We start from the raw sequence: 20,775 nt of genomic DNA, 5'->3' as shown, positions 1-20,775 counted from the left end.
TGCTGGCTGTATAAGATCTAGTTATGTTGATGGACAGTTTGTCATGACTCGTAACATTTTGTCCTTTTCCTTTCTTCATCATAATTAAACAGATAGTAGAGAGTTTGTGCATAACGAAAATTCGTAACTTAGACGTAGTCTGGGCACGAGTAACGAAAAAGGAAAGGAACTTTCGCGAGGATGATCGCGAAACTTGAAGATCTTACGTTTTGAACTTTCGCTTCTTTCTCGCAAGCTTCTGTATACATGTACATGTAGCTGTGTTGATGCACGTGGTGTCAAGAGTTTTTCGCCATGGCCTTTTCAAGTCGTTCTGCGAGTTCTTCCTACTCGGCATCCTGTGGAGCTGATGGATCTCTTTCCCGCTCTCTCAGCGATCCTCTGTCACCTGGACAGCGCTCGGCTAGTTCTGTCAGATCTGGAAGACCTGTCAGTGCTCGCCCTGTGACAAATTATTCTGCTGAATCCCCGCAGCAGAATTCTGCCACTTCGGCGTCTTCGTCTTCCCCTGCGACGTCTCAGCGAAGGACATTTGATCTCGCGATGGACCTGGCCCTTCTCAGGCAGCTTCGTTCTCACGACCAACCGTTTCGACAAGGGTCTCCAGCCATGGAGATCGTTGCCTGTGAGCTGGAAAACTTGAGCCCAACTCAGTTATGTGGCATGGTGTGCCTACACGTGGGCCGGAGTACACAAAAAATTGTTCACCCCGCGCGCAAACAGCGGAAAAAGTACTCGAAAGGGTCACCATGGTCACACTACGTTTTTCGTTGAGCACAACAGATTTTCTTTACGAATTTTCGTCACTTCCAGATGGCTAAGATTCCGAAAGATCTTTACGAATTTTCGTTATGCACAACCTCTCTAGTAGGAGTGAAAGGAGAGTGTCAAATGAAGGGTGCAATAGGGTAGCAGTGGAGATTGGCTACTCAGGATTGGCGACAATTAAAAAACATCGCGGCAAAGGACATGGTTTCCAACTTCTGGCGTCTGATGAAACCAGAGATCATTTGTGCAGTCATGTCTGCAGCCTAACCGTCGGTAAGCTTGTGAGTAGGATCCCGTTCTGCTCGATGTGGTAGATCACAAAATAATTTTGATGTCGCACAAATTGAGCTCTGCATCGTGCGTACCGTATTTTATATTCAGAAAATCGCAGTGTCTCTGTGTGGTCGCCCTATGCCACGAGAAACTCCAATCAGGCTCTTATGTCCTCTGCCTTATGGATTGAATGTCCACTTCGTTTGAACAACGAACACAACAATCGAGGACGGCTTTGCAATGAAAATACAGCTATACTCGAGCTGAAAAAAAAGAAGAAAAACGTGCTCAGGATGAGACTCAAGTGCACGTGTACTCTCCCAGCAGGTTCTGTGAATGTCGCTCATAGATGCGTAATTTCGCGTGACGACCTCTGCTTGTTATTCACACGGAGCACCTCTGCTCGTTTGGCCACTGCGAATTACCGTAAAATGTATTCAACAACAACAACAACAACAACAACAACAACAACAACAGCAACAGCAGCAGCAGCAGCAACAGCAGCAACAACAACTTCTTGGCCACAGGCCATCGTGAGAATAAAAGATTTCAAACAACATAAAGTATGGGGTGAACGCGCTCTTCCTCACGTCCTTGCCCTGTGCGTTACAGCCTTCTAGATCTACTTGTCCGGCTCATCGCAATTGTCGCTTATCTATCGCCACTAAGAACAGGAATTTTTTTACCGCTCTGTGAAATTTCCAACAGGCATAGTGAGGAAGCATGATACATGAATACTCTCCGCCACAAGAAACAATTTCAACAATGGAATCAGGTGAAGCGAGTGGAAATGGAGAAATGGAGAAATGGACTGGAGGTAAGCAAAATGCACGAAATAAATCAGCGAAGAAGCGCGTTCTTGCACTCACACTAGTAATACAGGTCCAGAGTTCATTCAACTCTGCATCTCTCGAGCCGCGCCGTTACATGAGCTGACATTTGCTGGTGTCCAGCTGCTGGCGTAGATTGGTAACGTTATACGTTAGAGTATCTGTTGCGTTCTCAGCCTATCGAGTATCGAGTATCGTATGGCAGCAATGGGAAAGAAACAGTTGGGGCTGTCACTCACTTCGGTCCTTGAAGGAACCGTGGGCAGTGTGACCTGTGTGTCACCACAGTGTGTTTCAACAAAGCCTTCGAATGAGGCATACAGGCGTCTCCAGACAGCTGTCATACGCTCCGCTGGATACGCTGGCCACAGCTCTTGCAATGCGGCTGCTAGGTCCACCAAGAGAAGGAACAACCAACACGTCGGCCGGGCGCATCGCATCAAAAACACTTTTCTTCTTCAGCATGACGCTCATACTCCTCTGCAATGCACGCGTGCCTGTCACGCTCTCCAGGCCAGGATGTCAGTTGCTCCTGCTACAGTTCCGGTCTTCGGGTCGCTGCGCTTGGCTTTTACTTTAGCAACACAGGCAGTGAAGGGCCAGATTCCCACTACCCAAAAAAGTCGAATACATCGCGATCCAAAGCGCTAGCCGCGATCATTTTTTCTTTGGTGCCTCCTTTGATCTTGCCATCACGATCTCCCAAGCAAAAGTAAGTTAGATATCGTGATTGGACTGGGTTTTACCTGTCAAAAAGTGAGTGAGGGATAAGCGACACCCGGACCAAGTAGCAGCTTGTCAGCCTCCACGTTCCCGTTCCATGTACCTCCCGTTCCATGTACCTTCCGTTCCACATATTCATAATGATTATCCCATGTACATACACTGCACGGCTGTGTTACTCTACAACTTACAAGTGACAGGCAGCAGCCTCAGGACTCAACAGCTATTTGGCCAGAAGAACCGTTGGTTAGTGGTTAGTGCTGGTAAAGCCACAGAGGCACAGCCAGAATAGATAGGGTTGGCTCCCAGGCACAGCTGTCTGGCTATGACGCACACTCCACGCCGCATGCAGAATACAGGACACTCTTTCTATGGCACCATTGTGCTTGTGTGTGCTTGTGTGTGCTCTGTGTGTGCTTGTGTGTGCTTGTCACAACACATTTCAACAATAGCACACACAGATCTGGTCTCAGTTGCAATTTATTTATTTTATTATTATTTTATTTATGTCTGCACCTCGTGGCATGTCAAGACAGCCAACTGAATTGAGGAGAGGGTGAGACCAACCACGGAAGAAGAGAAAAAGAAAATGAAGAGCACGTACACAAAGTGGGAAGGGATTAGCACCTTGACCATAGTGATTACAGGTCACCTCATAACAACAGAGTAACCAGAGGCAGAGAGCAATCCAACACGCCGGACTTGCAAATAATGAATTTATTGGTTTTCGGTGTTTACCAAAAGCCAAAAGTCGGTGGACAACCCTTACCAGGTACCGGTGTCTTGGCGGAATCCAGCAGGCACGGCTGGGCACGGTTGAAAGCGGGTTACGGCGATTGGACACCCAGCAGAGCTGAAGCAGAGCTCTTGATGAAGCGAACTCGAATACAAGTCGCTCGCCTCCTGACTAGAAACGATGAATGCAGAAGCAGAGCTATTGCACGCCGAACAAAGTTCGGTATGACTACGAGTCATACAGACTCAGTTCATGCACCTCGACCGTATTTCAGGCGGTCGACGTGCGCCCGGCGATACTTTATTCCCCAACTCAACTTACTTTCCGCTGCAAAGAACGCTGGCACCACAACGTAGGCCGCCCGGGCCCGGCAGTGCAGTGGCACGTCACACGTCTTTACGGCTCCAGCACTGACAGCAGCGGATGTCAACGAACCACGCACAGTCTACAGTTGGTGGTACTGGGCCCGGAGCCGATCGAAGTACATCTTAATCAGGTTGCACATAACTAGAATGTAGAATAGGCCTAGGTGGATACAGACTAGGTATTGGAGAGATCCGCTGCCTTCATGCCATCAGCATGCCATTACAAGGAACTAACTTGCCAAGAGCTGCAATACGCGTATACGTGCTAAACCGATTTATTTCGAGCTAAACAGAATGACGCCTGTCAGTTACATGACTTTCACACTTGCCACGTGATCGTTGCCACGGTTTGACCCAATAAGAGCGCTCACAGGCTGGGCATGAACCTCTGATCATGCCCTGCCAGCCACGTCTACTACCATGCACCGCGCTGTACACCCCATCACGTGATCATTCATGCCCTCCTACCATGTGTGAATGAGTATATTCACACATGGCATGTGTGAATGAGTATATTCACACATGGTAGGAGGGCATGAGCGAATGAATTCACACATGGGTATATTCACACATGGGTATATTCGACATACATGCCGTGGCATTCAGGCCCTTGACCAATCAGCCCGTCCCGAGAGCGTGTGGAGGTGAAACTGAGCACGGGGGGGATGAAGGTATAAAAGGAAGACACCTCTAGGGGTAGTGGTCGGGGACGTGGAGGACTCAACCTCAAAAGATGAAACCTCAGAACGAAACAGCGCTGCGAAACTAACCTCAGAACGAAACAGCGCTGCGAAACCTCAGAACGAAACAGCGCTGGAACTTCAGGACCTGAAACGAGAGCGCACGGAGCTGGAACTTCAGGACCTGAAACTTTGTGAGCTGAAACTTCAGAAGGGAACTTCAGCAGTGCGCTCGACGGCTTGCCCGACAGCGCACGGAGGTGGAACTTCAGGTTGCTTGTGAGTTTCTGCCATTGTTGTGCAACGAGTGCCATAGTAATAAAAGGACTTGAGAACTTACTTGTGCAAGCAGGCACTCGGTGTTTCTAGTTGATGTATTTCAGGTTCGATTTATGTAGATTAGTGCAGTGCAGTGGCTTTTTTGCGCTGCTAGCATCCTGCGGGTTCGCTGTAGGTGCACTTGCACGTTCTGCTGAGGAGAGCGTTCTGGCTTTGGCTTCTGCTGTCGTGCGTGGGTGCCAGTCTGAATCACAATCACACATGGATGTCAGGGCAGGTATCGTTGATTGAGGCCGTGGACCGGCCAAGAACTCTTCATTGCGCAAGGGAAACAAGACAGTAGGGCATAGAGGAACAAAGAGAAAAGCGTTCTTACTTCAGACTTGGGAAGAGAGGAATATTTACAAGTGTGACAAACCAACGAAGCTATTTATTTATTGAGAAGTTACATGTTACGTTGCTTGCAGCAGAGAAGTTCGCCCCTGCAAAATTGACCGGACAGTACCGGTCCAATGAACCCGCACTCTTCATTGCGCAAGGGAAACAAGACAGTAGGGCATAGAGGAACAAAGAGAAAAGCGTTCTTACTTCCGACTTGGGAAGAGAGGAATATTTACAAGTGTGACAAACCAACGAAGCTATTTATTTATTGAGAAGTTACATGTTACGTTGCTTGCAGCAGAGAAGTTCGCCCCTGCAAAATTGACCGAACAGTACCGGTCCAATGAACCCGCACTCTTCATTCCGCAACGGAAACAAGACAGTAGGGCATAGAGGAACAAAGGGAAAAGCGTTCTTACTTCAGACTTGGGAAGAGAGGAATATTTACAAGTGTGACTGTACATTTCCTGGTGCAAACCAACGAAGCTATTTGTTTATTGAGAAGTTAAATGTGACGTTGCTTGCACCAGAGAAGTTCGCCCCTGCAAAATTGACTGGAAGTGATGGAGCACGCGGTGGAGCTGACTGCTGTGGTTTCTCCAGGGCAGATAGGCCCTCATCATCCAGGCTTGCCAGGAGATCATCGATGTCGTCAACTGGCGCAGGATGTAAAGTTAGCGGAGGCAAGGTAGGTGCATCTACAACTGGTTGCTTCAAGCTCGGAACGCATGGAAGGGTGCATAACTCATCTAAGCTGCTTCGAGCAGGCATGGGCAGCTGCACAGTAGGGGGAGTCTGTATTGCCGGAACACTTCCTGCTGATACACTTGTACTTGCAGTAGGCTGTGTTTGTGTGCTTGACCTTGGAGTAGTAGAACATATACTTGAAACACCAGTACTGGCAGTAGCGAGCTGGGTTGACATGGCCACTCTGTCACTCACATTTAGCCTCTGGTAGCTGGAGAGACTGGCAGCGTTGCGATGGCCAGTGACGCTCATTATGTCTCTGTCAGAGACACCACTGGCATGCAATGCTGTCACCGTTGTGGACCGCAGACAGTGGTTGGTGTACTGCGTCTCGCAGCCAGCTTGCATGGAGATAGCCTTCATCATCGATGACATCTGGTTCTTGCCCATTGGAAGTGGTTCAAACCAGGTGGGCTCAAAGTGGCTGTGTCTGGTCTTGGGCCGCTGGAAGAGGCGATCACAGTTCGGATTTAACTTGCGCAAGTAAAAGCGCAGACACTGTACACCATCCGGCTTGCATATAATTCCAGCATTAGTGGTAATCTTACTCGTGGCACCTCCCTGGTTGTTCTTAGTAGCGAACTCAGCAGCTAGTTGGCAATAGCTCGATCCATCAACGACAATGAACTCAAGGTCTTGCTTGCGCAGTTTGGATTGAAGTTCGCGACCTCGCAGGCCAAAGTGGTAAGTGGTAAGGAACCAAACCTTTCTTGCCAGGGTGCTGGGATCGTTTGCATTCTGAAAGAGTACTTGAATCTTCTCCATGTCAGCTTGCGTTATTGATTCTTTATGGTCTGTGGCTTTGATTGCTCCAGCCCGTCTCAACTTCTTCAACATCCCATCAAATGCATCGTTGCACCTTTTGAATACTGGGTCCGAAATGATGTTGAAGCCACGTCGCTCGAGAAGAGTTCGATTCATAGCCGCTCGGAAGCCTACATAACTGGCCTGTTGGTAGGTTTCACCTTTTGGTTTCTTTTTCCGAAGACTTACATAGCATTTGGACAGGACAGTAGCTAGTTCTTCCTTTGACACTGTTTGAAGATCACACTCAATGCCATTTTCTGCCAAATAATCCTGAAACACTGCAACCCACTGCTTGGTTGTGACCTTGGTTCCCTGTGGCACCCTTTCTTCGATAACTTTGTCCACATCTTCATCCTCTACAGAGGCAAACCGTCGCTTTGCTATAGGCTCTTTGTCCACATCTTCATCCTCTACAGAGGCAAATCGTCGCTTCGCTATAGGCTCTGCCATTGTTGTGTCTAGTTGATGTATTTGAGCTTCGATATATTTGTGTTTCGATTTATTTGCATTTATTTGCTTTGCACGTGCACGTTCTGCTGAGGAGAGCGTTGTGTGGCTTTCGCTTGTGCTGTCCTGCGGATTTATTTGCATTTATTTGCTTTGCACATGCACGTTCTGCTGAGGAGAGCGTTGTGGCTTTCGCTTGTGCTGTCCTGCGTGGGTGGCAGTGTGAAACACAATCAGACATGGATGTCAGGGCAGGTATCGTTGATTCCGGCCCTCGAGCGGCCCGCGGCCTTCGGCCTTGGGCCGCTCTCGGGCCTGAATCAACGATACTGCCCTGACATCCATGTTTGATTCTATACGTCATGTACATGTGTCATGCATGTAATAATTGTTCCATCGATCTGCAGTTGAGCAAAAGTCTAAATTTAGGTCAGAAAGGTCGACGCATCTGTCAACAGTGTCAACACGGCTGTTCCATGCTGGAAAGTATTGAAGATGGCCGATCTTTTTGCCGAAAAGTGTCACTGTACACGTGACCACTGTATCTACGGTAACCAAAATGGCGAGTGGGTACACTTGGTGTTTTTTTGTAAGAACAAAAATGCTTTGGATGCATTTCATAAAATTATGCTGATCTTGTGCGGGATCAGCTTGTTTTTACAACAAATTATTATTACTTTGCATACAGGAATTCTATGTCCTGCTCGAAACTCGGTATATTGATTGTTGACTTGGGAAGTTCGGAGCGTGGAAGAGTCCAGTACTAGTAAATGTACCTACGCTGACTTACCTTTCCCCACCACCACCACCCGCCATCCTTTGGCGACGCGTTTCAATGTCCTTTCAAAGTTTCCTTCATCCTTACTACTATGATAGTTATTGTCATCAGCTTTTTTGGATTCTGACATGCAAACGGCATACTCATTTACAGCAACTGTCAGTGCTCAACTAGCTGACTTGTCGGAGTGCTTCCGCTTTGCAGGCTGGAGCCTCATGGCGTTGTATCTTGGCAGCGTGCTGTTCAAATATTGCCAGAAGTGTACTAGTAGCGTGGAGCCGGTCCACGTCCCTGATTGCTGATGGATGTTCTCAGGTGCTTGAAGCACTTGTGGATGGACCACCTTGTTCGCCCATCAGTCCAAGGGATACACCGAACTGACTGATGCAGTCCACAGTATGCGCCTCCAGCATGTGCATTTTAGGCGTTAATAGTCTTGTTCTGGTCGTAGACTGTCTTCCTTAGTGTTGCCATGAAGAGTTTAATGTTCGTAGAGAGTTGATGCAGCTTGTCAGGAGTGATCTTGTTGCACACTGCGAAGATTGCCCTACAATCTTTGTATTGCGTGAAGAGTCTGCCGTACTTGTCTCGGAGTGCTGATGCTCTATCTGGCAGGTCTTGTTGTTGCGGTGTGTACTGGATGTATGGTGAGTTGTCAGTGTTGAAGATGTTTGTCATTGTCTGTAGAGGAGCACTGGTTATTTCCTTGCATGTGGCTGGCTGCAGTGCTTTATGAATGTGGTTTCCCATGAAAGCCCCGGAGTGATATGCCTGTCTGTCTATTCTGTGTTTTTTAAGCACGGGCTCGAAGGATTCGTGGCATGGCTGCATTGAATTCTGCGCTCAGCAAGAATAGACGAGATGAAGGAAGAAGGAGATTTTAGCTGAGCTGCCCACAGCTTAGCTTTGCAATCATATGACATGCATTCTACCTCAAATGCATCTTGGAATAGTTCATGCATATACGACACACACGACAGACGCTCGCAACATGGGTGCTGCACGGCTGCATTCACTTGCCACAAACAGACACAGCAGGAAAGAGAGGGGAGGGTGATAAAAAGGCAGGTGCTTCATTCCCTGCAAAGAAGGCCGGGGAAGCAAGCTCTAGAAGTGCGTCTCGACTGCAGTGGGTGGGATTAGCCCTAGACGCCGTTGAGCATGACGTCGACGGTTTCTTGGGCCTGCACCTTTTCTCCTATCCTCAGCACCTGAGCACACTTTACAAGGGCCAGGAGTGGTACTGCCATGTGGCTGCCACAGATAGAGAGTTGGTGTTCTAAAGTCACTAGAAGAAGAGGAGGATGCCCTTCTCAAGTACGATCTGCATGAATCACAAAATGTTGCAGGATGTACGTCTGGCGTGTCTGTTGCTGTGTTGATGTTGAAATAATGCAGGAGCTCATCTGCGTGATCAGCCACAGCATGTGTAGTCGTCCTCGTCTTCTTGTCTTTCCGAAAGGGTGGTATAAAGAACCCACACACCCTGCACAGAGACTCTAGCACTGAATTGTGGGTTGCCATGGGGGCTGACAACGAGGGACCCTCGACGAGAATGAGTGGCCCTCGACGAAAAAAACTCAATTGGGTTGCAGAGGTAGTATGATCGTGCACCAGGAAAAACTTGGAAAAGACGCTAGAAAACCTTACCTTGGGCAAGAAGCTAGCTGAAAGTATCCCCAGGAATAGGCACGATGCTATGAAAAGGAAGAATACGAAGGAAACGTTCGTCGAGGAAAAGAGCACTTTCATCAGGAGTGAAGCTTCGAAATTTTGGACATGAAGACGACTGCATTCAAGGAGTTTTATAAACCTGAATTCACCTGGAAGGCAGGCTTGGTTTGTCCTATATCCATCGAAGAAGCCATGTATTCAAGGTAATTTCGATGCAATTCAATTTCGAATTTTTGAATTTTCTTGAGCAACCTAGCTGCGCCAGCCGCAAAGGCGCGGATGACGTAGGTGCCGCTTTTTCGGAATCTGAACAGCCGTGTCAAGCCAAGTATGCAGCCTACCCGGTCACACATGCACTTTTTTTGGCGGTTCCGCCAAAGCGAAACTTACGCTTCCGCCGTTGCCGCGGCAACGGCGGAGGCGTAAGTAATAAATAATTAGTTACGCTTTGGCGGAAAGTTTGGATTTCGCTACGCCAAAAAAATGCGAGCGGAGCCTCCACTTTCGCGGATCCGTTTTGGCGGAACCTGCATGGTGATGGCTTTGGAGTTTGGTGTGCTACTTCTCAGTGTCTGCTCTACGATTGTAGGACAGCCGGGTACACGTGTACCTGGCGCAACCATTTCAACCGGGTCAGAGCCGGGTATACATGTACCTGGCGCCGTCTCACCAGCCGAGTCACATGCTCTAACTGGTTGGTTGGTTTATTTTAATTCGGACAATAAACGGGAACTAGGCCCAATGATATAAAGGCGAATGGATAAGCCGCATTTAGAAAAGAGAGGACAGGAATTAGAAAATTACGAAAAAAGAAGAAGTATCTGATACATACAAGCCATGTAGTCAGTCCTTTCAAAGTTCGAAAGACTAGTGTAAAGTTGTGGGATAATGAGGTAACAAACCGGGAGTTTTAGACGGTTTCGCGACCTCAGACCACTAAATTCGAGAGGAGAAAAAGCATTGTTATTCTGGAAGGAGTTCTTGAGTAACTGAAAGGGAAAAACTAGGACCGAGAGAGAAAACCCTAAAAGAGGAGAGAAGAAAATGGCAACCGTAAAAGGGATGATGCGCTACGGTACAACGTTACCGTAAAATGCGTAGTAGTACCAGCGGTTGACACTTTGGGCAACTCGTTAGTACGGCGTGCAATGCAAATAAGGCAACGATAAAATATAATGAGAAAAGCAGTGGAAAACAATAAATTTGATTGCCGGGGTCCTGTGACTGAGTGGAGACGCCACATTACTCCCCCACCAGTGAACAAGTCATACAGCAAAAACTGAGCGGTGAACGGGACAAACAAAAGAGGAAACATAGTGAAAAAACCAAGAAACAGGAAAGAACACGCGAAAGCTGGCAAACGCAAAAAAAAACAACAAAAAACAAGGCAATTCAGCGCCAGCGATGAGGCGGAAATCACACAAATGCGGGCTTGAGGCGGTCAATGGAGACCGTGTCTGAGCGACCATTGACCTTAACAGTGAAGTATTTCTCAGAGCGAGACAGCACAGGAAACGGCCCATCGTATGGCAACTGTAGCGACTTGCGGACACTGTCCCGACGGATAAAGACGTGCGAGGCCGAAGACAATTCCATTGGTACGAAGACCGGCACAGGATTGCTGCGCTGACTGGTTGGAACGGGACGAAGAGTGGATAAAGCGCTACGCAACTGCTGGATTAATGTGGCCGGTGACATGGGAGCGGTCGGAGGTGCCGCATCCAGGAATTGGCCTGGAAGACGTAGGGAAGAGCCGTAAACCATTTCTGCCACAGAACACTCGAGGTCAGACTTGACAGAGGTACGGATACCAAGCAGGACGAAGGGCAGGTCATTGAACCACTCAGATGGGGCTTGGGTGCCGGAGCGCGCCATCAGGGCACTCTTGAGGTGGCGGTGAAAACGCTCCACTAGGCCGTTGGTAGCCGGATGATAGGATGTAGTACGCTGGCGAGTGGACCCAAGAAGCTGCATGAGCTCTTGCCAGAGGGACGATTCAAACTGGGCACCGCGGTCGCTGATGATAGTGACAGGGACACCAAATCGGGCGATCCAATGCAACAGGAAAGCCCGGGCAACTGTTGGAGTCCTGCTGTCCGGTATTGGCAATGCCTCTGGCCACCGAGTGTAGCGGTCAATACACGTAAGCAAGTATGTGCAACCGGAGCATGATGGTAGAGGGCCAACGAGATCAATGTGGACGACCGAGAACCGTTCGCCAGGAGTCAAGAACCGGGAAGGGCTAGATTTGGTGTGACGGTGAACTTTGGCTTGCTGACAAGCTAAGCAACGGCGGGTGAAGTCGCGGACATCCTTGCGTATACCAGGCCAGAAATAGCTATCAGTGAGGAGACGTACTGATGAGCGAGTACCAGGGTGAGCAAGGTTGTGCAAATGGTTGAAGACAGCTTCACGGAGAGATGCAGGTACATACGGACGGAAAGAACCGGTAGAGATGTCACCATGCAGATACGTATCAGGGCTGACGTAGCGACACGACCATTGAATAGAAGTGCCAGGAGATGGGGCAGATCGGAGCTTGACCAAGTCTAGGTCAGATTGCTGAGCATTGGCGAGGGTAGCAAGGTCGATAGCAGGCACCACTGTACAGACGTCAGAGGGCCGAGATAATGCATCTGCAACAGGGTTGGCAGCACCACTGACATGTCGGATGTCGGTGGTAAATTCAGAGATGAAGGCCAAATGACGTAATTCCCTCGGGCTGTAGGTTGAAGAATTTGGGGAGAAAGAGAAACAGAGTGGCTTGTGGTCAGTGAATACGTGAAAACCACGACCCTCTAGCTGGTGCCGGAAATGCTTGATGGCCAAATAGATACCTAACAATTCCCGGCCGAACGTACTGTAGCGGGTCTCCGCTGGCTTCAGGACTTTGGAAAAGTAGGCCAGGGGCTGTGGATCGCTGCCCACGCTTTGGTGTAATACAGCACCAACGGCATGATCGGAGGCATCCACCATGAGGCTGAGCTCTGCGTCCGGCAGTGGATGATGGAGCTGAGTGGTGGCAGCCAAAGCAGACTTGGCCTCGGCAAATGCATGCATAGCGTTGGCATCGAACACCACAGGAGACAACTTGCCCTTCGGACGGCCTTGGAGGAGAGTGGTCAAAGGTAACAGCAGGGTAGCGCACTGAGGAATAAACCGGCGGTAGAAGTTTACCATTCCCAAGAAACGCTTGAGCTGTGCCATGGTTTGAGGGACCTTGAATGCAGCGATATCGCGGACTTTCTCTGGCCGAGGGTGGAGGCCGTCAGAGTCGATGATGTGGCCGAGGAACTCAAGACGAGAAACACCGAAAACGCACTTGTCGACATTGACAACCAAACCGTGAGCGGCGAGGCGCTGAAGCACTTGCTCAACGTGCTGCTGATGTTCTTCATCAGTCTCACTAGCCACCAAACCATCGTCAATGTAGGCATAGGCAAATGGGAGTCCACGGAGAGCTTCATCGATGAGGCGCTGGAACGTCTGGGCAGCGTTTCGAAGGCCAAAAGGCATCCGAAGAAACTCAAATGACCCGAATGGCGTCGTGATGGCCGTTTTCGGGATGTCGTCTGGAGCAACGGGAATCTGGTAATAGGCTTTCTTCAGATCAATCTTGGAGAATATGGTCTTGCCATGCAGAGATGCTGCAAAGTCATGCAGGTGTGGCACCGGGTAGCGATCAGGGATAGTTGCAGCATTCAGAGCCCGATAGTCCCCGCAGGGCCGCCAGTCACCAGAACTCTTGGGCACCATGTGCAGAGCCGAAGACCATGGGCTAGATGAGGGCCGGATAATGCCGAGTTGCAACATATGTTCGAACTCTTGCTTAGCGACTGTGAGACGGTCAGGCTCTAACCGACGAACCTTAGCATGTACCGGGGGACCACGGGTCACAATGTGATGGACCACAGAGTGACGGACCGGTAGCTCAGCATTGCAAGGGCCGACAACTGACGGATAGCGGGCAAGCAGTGTAGCATAAGGACAAGCGGTAGGGGTGGGCAGCAGAGAAAGCGGTGCAAGAGACGAGATGCTAGATCGGGAGAGAATGGTGTTGAGGGAGGTGGTGCCATCATACAAACACTCGGCCAACACATTGACGGACAACCCAAAGCGTTTGAGGAAGTCGATACCGATGATTGGCACCGAGACACTGGCAATGATGAACACCCATTGGAAACGGCGGCGCAAACCAAGGTCGAGAGTGACAGAGCGCTCACCATAAGTCCGGATGGATGTCTGGTTTGCAGCCTGGAGAGGCGGGCCCAGTGGGCGCTGCAGGTCCTCAGCAGAGGGCGGAATACAACTCACGGAAGCGCCAGTGTCAATCAGAAAACGCTGTCCCGAGAGTCGGTTGAGGACGAACATCAGCCTGCCAGAACCACCGGTCGCCATCAGTGGCTGGCGGATCCGTTTCCCGACGAGTAGGTGCAGGGGGATGTACACTTGGTGGCCTTAGCTCCAAATCTGGCATGATACCAGCACAGGCCAGATTCCCGTCGTGAGAAGCTCTGCGCACGGGAACGGGGTTCGGACAGAGAGTTGGAACGGCTACGTGAAAGCTGGGAAACGGCAGCGCTCAGCTCCGACACCTGGCTGACCAATGTGGCAATAGTGGACTGGATGTCTTGAGATTGCACGGTGGTGGAGTGTCCAGCAGGTTGTACAGCACATGTGACTGGCATAGACTGATAGCCTGTGGGCACAGCGGCGATGGGTGGTTGGGTGGCCATCTCAATAATGTTGTCGGCCAACTTAGCTTGCTGCTCTAATGGCAGATCTCTGGCAGACGCAAGGACCATCCGTACGTTAGATGGTAGCCGTTGGAGAAACAGTTCCCGTAGTAAGTCACTGTCCAGGGGTGTATCGCTCTGGAGGCGTTGCATACTCCAGAGTAACTGTGTCGGCTTGCGGTCGCCCAACTGCTCATCCGTAAGAAGCTGGCGAATCCGCTTCTGTGCACTGGCACTCAGGCGAGCTATCAACTGCGCCCGGAGGTGCGTGTAGGGCTCGACAGTTGGTGGCCTCAACAAAATGTCGCGAACCTCATGCGCATACTCTTGCGATAAAGATGAGATTACATAATTGAACTTGGTAAGCTCAGCAGATATGCCACGAGTGGCAAACTGGGCCTCTACCTGGGCGAACCAGAGGTTGGGGTCCGTAGGCCAGAAAGGTGGTAGCTTAATACTGACTGCACTGACCTCCACGGGTCTGCTGAGTGAAGTACTACCGGTATCCGGTGCTGCAGAACTGTTACTACTGCCATTGGCACTGCCACTGCCACTGCCACTGCTACTGCTACTACTGCTGCCACTATTGCTGCCACTGCTGCTGCTACTGCTGCCGCCACTGCTACTGCCACTGCTACTGCCACTGCTACTGCCACTGGTGTTATCCACACCAGCCTGGGCGGACGCATCAACGTCACCGGGACTAGTATCCATTGTGTAAGGAGTACGTGTTACACTGCAACACCAATGCCAATGGACCGTTGAGACAAGAAACACACCGAGCGTCAACTCGAGGAGTGTGCGGTGAGCTAGCGATGGATGTGCTACTTCATTCGGGGTCACCAATGTGGGATAATGAGGTAACAAACCGGGAGTTTTAGACGGTTTCGTGACCTCAGACCACTAAATTCGAGAGGAGAAAAAGCATTGTTATTCTGGAAGGAGTTCTTGAGTAACTGAAAGGGAAAAACTAGGACCGAGAGAGAAAACCCTAAAAGAGGAGAGAAGAAAATGGCAACCGTAAAAGGGATGATGCGCTACGGTACAACGTTACCGTAAAATGCGTAGTAGTACCAGCGGTTGACACTTTGGGCAACTCGTTAGTACGGCGTGCAATGCAAATAAGGCAACGATAAAATATAATGAGAAAAGCAGTGGAAAACAATAAATTTGATTGCCGGGGTCCTGTGACTGAGTGGAGACGCCACAAAGTACCAACCGGGTCACAGGTGACCCGGTACTATATTTTCAACCAGGTCCAAGCGCCGCCCAACCGGGTGGATTACCCGGCTCACCCGGCGCTGGAGCAGACACTGCTTCTGCACTGAGTTCTGGTGTTGTTTGGTTGCCGTTTGGTATTCAGTTTTCATAAGTGTTCTTCTTTGCCAATGAACTGTACGTTCTGGAGATCTCGCAAACAATACTGCATCGTTATGAGTGGATAATTGGTGAGGGAATCCGTCTCCCAACTCATTGGCCCCGATCGCGGACGATCTCCAACTCTCTCCTTCTCTCTCCAAGCAATACGTCCACCAGAGTATGCAACACTAGGACTGCAACCAGGGAGTAGTAGAGTACTCTGGCACTCTGCCACACCCTCACTGAAACTGCAGGCATCCACTCAGTCCCTGGGTCGATGATGGATCATGGAGGAGGCAACGACACCCTGCTATAAAACTATTGGAATTTGATATTGATGTAAACTAAACTAATATCCAAATACACCCGTGCTGGGCCGCAGTGAATGTGCCCCAAATCCATGAGTGTACTTGACAGGAGACATTCAGCAGCCTGTCAGCGATCCACGATAGCTCTACTTGTACAAGCGAAGGTCGCTTCAACTAGGACAAGAAGGAGGCAACGGCTCCCTGCTATACAACTATTTGAATTTGATATTGATGTAAAGTTTACCAAACTAGTAATATTCAAATACACCTGTACTGGGCCGCAGTGAATGCGCCCCAAATCCACGAGTGTACTACTTGACAGGAGACATTCAGCAGCCTGTCAGCGATCCACTATTTTTTTTTTTTTTTTTCTACAAAATCCACTCATTGCATATCTCCAGACACTGGGGTGAATGATGGAGTGTGGTGGTGGGGCCCATTAAGCTCCGCCGACCAGAGGTCTCGGCTTCATAGCTCCATGGACGCACCAAAGGGATATTGGGTAGGGAGGATTAAATTGAAAAAGAAAACAGAAGAAAGAAAATGGAAAGATTGTATTGCTCAGTGAGCAAAAGAATGAGTTGAGTATTGATGTGAACGCTGTTAGACTTTTAAATTCAAGAGGAGACTGTCCGTGAGGAGAGATTACATGTATGTCCAAGCAGGCTAGGACAATGTACCCTCTTACTCGCGTATGCTATGAGTGGCCCAGTGCCAGTTCGTTCTGAGGAGATGGTGATAAGCTGCTGTCTTGAACTTTTGGATGTTCTTTGGGTGAAATGGGTGGGGAATGATAGAGGTAGGCAGCTGGTTCCAAATTGGGATGACGGAGTGGGGAAAGGCTCGGCTCACATTGTTCCTGGAATTGGCAGGAAGAACATTCTGTAACTGATGGGGATGCGCGGTGGACAGTCGTACAGCCTGGCGGGTGAGGCGTGTGGTCCTGGGTTGGTGTGTCGGGGGTGGAGCCATTCTCGAGAGAAGAGCGGGAGAATTATCGCAAAGGGCTTTATACAGGAGGCAGAGGGCAGCGATGGTGCGGCGAATTATGAGGCTAGGAAGCCAGCATTGCGGATGTATTGCCTTGATGGCTCGCTCCTGCACCCAGTCCAGCCGATTCAAGTGGGAAGAAGCTGCCCCCATCCAGACGATTGGGCAGTACTCCATAACCGGCCGGACAAAGGCTTTGTAGGCTCGAAGCCGGGCAGGAATAGTCAGCAAGTGAAATGCCTTGCGCAAGGCTCCAAGTCTCTGCGTTGCTCGGACTACAACAGTTCGGATATGCTGGCTGAATTTTAGCTGATGGTCAAACGTGACGCCGAGTACCTTGATGGAGGGCTGCTCCTCGACAGGAGTTCCATTGAAGACAATGGGGGTATTGGCCAGTCCCGACGATGGTGGGAAATTGTAAGGGCCTGAGATTTGGCTGGCTCGAACTGCACTTTCCAATCCGAGCCCCAACTGGATACTAGGTCGACAGCAGCCTGGAGTACTCTAGCGTTGTCAGGAACAGCAGCGAGCGTTGCAATTTCGGCGTATAGGGTTGTGTCATCGGCGAATGAGGCAAGGTTGGAGCCGATTGGGAGGTGGTCTTCAAGGTCGTTGACGTAGACCAAGAATAAGGTGGGGCCCAGGATACTGCCCTGTGGCACCCCAGCCTTAACTGGGCGTCTGGCTGATGTCTGGCCGGAGATGAGGACTTGAAGTGTGCGGTTGCAGAGGTAGTCTTGGAGCCACCGATGCAGGTCTCCCAAGATGCCATACACTCTAGCCTTGTGCAACACACCAGTGTGAGACACCCGGTCAAATGCTCCAGCAATGTCGATGGCCAGCACTCGAGAAGCTCCTTTATCTCCGGCGGTGTGCACCCACTGGTGGTGGAGAGCAGTCAGCAGGTCTGCTGCACTGTGGCCGCGACGGAATCCAAATTGCCGTTCTGACAGGACGTGATTCGTCTCCATGAAGTTGCTCATTGCCCTGTTGACTATGGTCTCCATGACCTTGGAGAGGATGCTCAGTAACGACACTGGTCGATAGTTTGATGGCGACGATTTAGACTTGCGCTTGTGGACTGGAACCACGTTTGCAACCTTCCACTGTTGTGGCTGGATACCGGAGCGAAGACAGCATGTAAATAGTTTTGAAAGCGGCCGTGCCAATTCTGCAGAGCAAGCTTTCAAGACGCGGGCAGGTATCCCATCTGGACCAGTGGCCTTGGTGGGGTTGAGCTGGCGGAGAGTTCGCTCGACTGTGGTTTCGCGAAACCGGACGGTGCAGAGGTTGCGGTCAGTACGTGGTCGGACGTAAGGAAATGGAGCGGATAGGTCGTCTGCCCCTAGACTGCATTTGTTGGTGAAGTGTTCGGCCATGCACTCTGCTTTGCTGCGGTTGGTGTCGTGCTCCGTACCATCGGTGCTGCGGAGAGTAGGTATGGATGGGCTGTTTCCGTGGCCAGAGGCCTTCTTGATGGTTCGCCACCATTCACCAGACGCCATACACCCAGAGGCTAACTTCTGCGCCAGGCTTGCTGTGAATGCCTGCTTGGCAGTTGCCAGGCAATGGTTAGCCGAGTGCTTGGCGACATTGTAACGGGCTTGCAGCTGGGCACTTGACCGGTCGGCGCAGAGTCTCCTCCATGCTCTTTGTTTCTGTGCTACAGCCTCAGTGCATTCCGGTGTCCACCAAGAGGGGTTAGATGGTTTCATGCACAACTGCTTAGACGGTATGTATCGGCGCATTCCTTCCAGAATATTCTGGGTCAAGTGCATACACATTGCATCAGGATCATCACTGACAGTGGACTGCCAATCTGTTGTTCTAAAGAAGTGGCGGAGTCTGTCCCAGTCTGCGCGTTGGTAACGCCAGACAGTTCTGGTCACTGGTGGTTCCTCTGCTGTGCTTACATGAAAGTCAGCTAGGACACAGGCATGGTCAGAGTTTCCCAGAGGTGCTAAGGTATTGACGGTCGCATCTCCCGGTAGGTCAGTCATTATTAAGTCGAGTGGGTTAAGGCCCCTGGTGGGCTCATGCACGTGCTGCTCCAAGCAGTGAAAAGCACACATGTCTTCAGTGTACACACCTGCATGAGTTGTCTTGGTGCTGCCGAGCCAATCCACGTTGTGTACGTTAAAATCTCCAGCCAATACCACATATTGACAAGATTTACGGGCCAGGTCTATGCCAGCACTGATGGCTTCAAGGGTACTGATGTCATTGTCGTGGCAGGAGCCAGAGCGATATGCAGCACACACAGCCACTGACTTCTTATCCACAGTTCTGACACTCAGCCATATTAGCTCCTCATTACCGACCTGGATGTCATCGAGTTCTCGGAGGGCCAGACTGGCTTTAACCCAAACCGCAACTCCTCCTCCATGAGCTGTTCGATCCTTCCGCAGTGGGGAGTAGTACCCAGGCAAGGACAGTTCGGAATCAGTAGCCTTCTCAGGGGTTAGCTTGCTCTCTGTGACAATGGCAATGTCAGGTTGGTGAACGTGTACAGCATGGTGAAAGTCACCAAGTTTACTCAGTAGTCCAAATGTGTTCGTCAGCAGGATCCGAAAGGATCTAATTGGAGCTTTGAGCTTGAGTGTCGGAGGACTCGGAGAGAGCGTCACTGTGTGAGCCGAACAAGGTGTCCCCCTTTGGAGCATCACTGAGAGTGTCACTGTGTGAGCCGGACAAGGTGTCCCCCTTCGGACGCTCACGGTGGCGCCAAACCCGCGCGTACAGTGGGCGAGGCCAAAAGTTTGGAGCAGTGGCGATTTCAAGGTCAGTCGCATCGATCATCAAGCGGGCAGACACTTTCCCATCTTCTGTGGTGTGTATGCTGCACTGGTGAACCTTCACCGGTTTGTTTACTGCTGCAGAGCGTTGCTCAGTGAATTCCTTGACACTTTCTTCACTGCTATGTGAGTTCAAATTGCCCACATAGATTACGGCTTTCTTCACTCTGTGAGGTTCGTTTGATACCAGTTTCCACGTGTCATCCGTGATTGGCTCTAGCTTCAGTGGCTTGGGCTTGACAGTGGGCCGCTCAATTGCCTGGGACTTGTCCTCATCCTCCGTTGACGTTTCATGGTCACTGGCAGGGTCACCCACGCTACGGGAAGTGCTACGGTGTTCGTCTGCATCAGTGGTACACGTGGCAGCCTGGCCTGCGCGAGTACGGGTACGCTTGCTGGTCCTTCCCGCTGTACTCTCCATCGTACGCTGGCTGTGCTGGTTGTGGGCAACTGCTGGAGGAGTCAGGGGAGAAGCACTTGCTGCGACAATGGCGGACTCCCTGAGGGCGACAACCTCCTCGTTCAGGCCTGCAATTTGCCTCGATAAATCATCGATCCTATTCTTTAGTCGTGTCTCGCGGTCTGCGGACTCCGTCACAAATGTTGCCAGCGTCTTTACTACGTCTAAAATCGAAGACTCGATCCCGGGGAGGGAGCACAACAATTTTACCTCCGAATCCGTCAGCCCGCGAACGGCAGCTTTTGCTGGAGGCATGGCGGAGGTGGGCCAAAGCTATCCGATGTCTACCTAGTTTCCTACTACTACTACTATACCTAATGTTTGAAACCAGGCCGGCCTGATGCCGGTTCCCTGGCGAGAAACTGTGGGAGCCTCAGAGCGCAAAAACCTGCACCCAGCTCCAAAGTTTGAAAAAAATTGCTTGTACAAGCGAAGGCGCTTCAACTCGGACAAGAGTCAGGGATTGCGCACATGTACAGCCTCGACCTGTGTTTGAGCTGGGAGAGCTGGCGGAGTCACCTGAGAGTGTTGCTTCCAGCGTTGGCGTTGGTACCGGTCGAAAGTCGCCGACACAGCTCCCCGCACCGGACTCTGTTGGCATCGTAAATGCAGACCACCTCATGAAACAGTTCCGCACCT

The 20,775-nt window shown here is 50.5% G+C and overlaps 2 protein-coding genes across 7 annotated transcripts in view; both read right to left on the bottom strand.

Moving 5' to 3' along the window:
• LOC135806684 (uncharacterized) overlaps positions 1-3,688 on the bottom strand; it is an 86,911-nt gene extending 83,223 nt beyond the window's left edge. For 5 of the 6 annotated variants that reach the window (XM_065320915.1, XM_065320917.1, XM_065320914.1 and 2 more), the window contains exon 1: positions 3,364-3,688. The gene's annotated coding sequence lies outside the window, so the exon portion shown is untranslated. Of the gene's footprint in view, positions 1-1,910; positions 2,492-3,363 lie in introns of those variants that run through there. The other variant, XM_065320918.1, reaches the window with a different exon arrangement.
• A 10,197-nt stretch (positions 3,689-13,885) lies between these two features.
• On the bottom strand, positions 13,886-14,938 carry LOC135809011 (uncharacterized). Its single transcript, XM_065322272.1, has one exon. It carries the CDS (start codon positions 14,936-14,938, stop codon positions 13,886-13,888), a length of 1,053 nt encoding a protein of 350 aa, XP_065178344.1.
• Between the last annotated feature and the right edge of the window lie 5,837 nt (positions 14,939-20,775).

This window comes from Sycon ciliatum, chromosome 1 (genome assembly GCF_964019385.1).
Source record: "Sycon ciliatum chromosome 1, ocSycCili1.1, whole genome shotgun sequence".
Lineage (NCBI taxonomy): Eukaryota > Metazoa > Porifera > Calcarea > Leucosolenida > Sycettidae > Sycon > Sycon ciliatum.
Note: the sequence above shows the minus strand (reverse complement) of the source record. Positions and strands in the feature narration are given on the sequence as shown.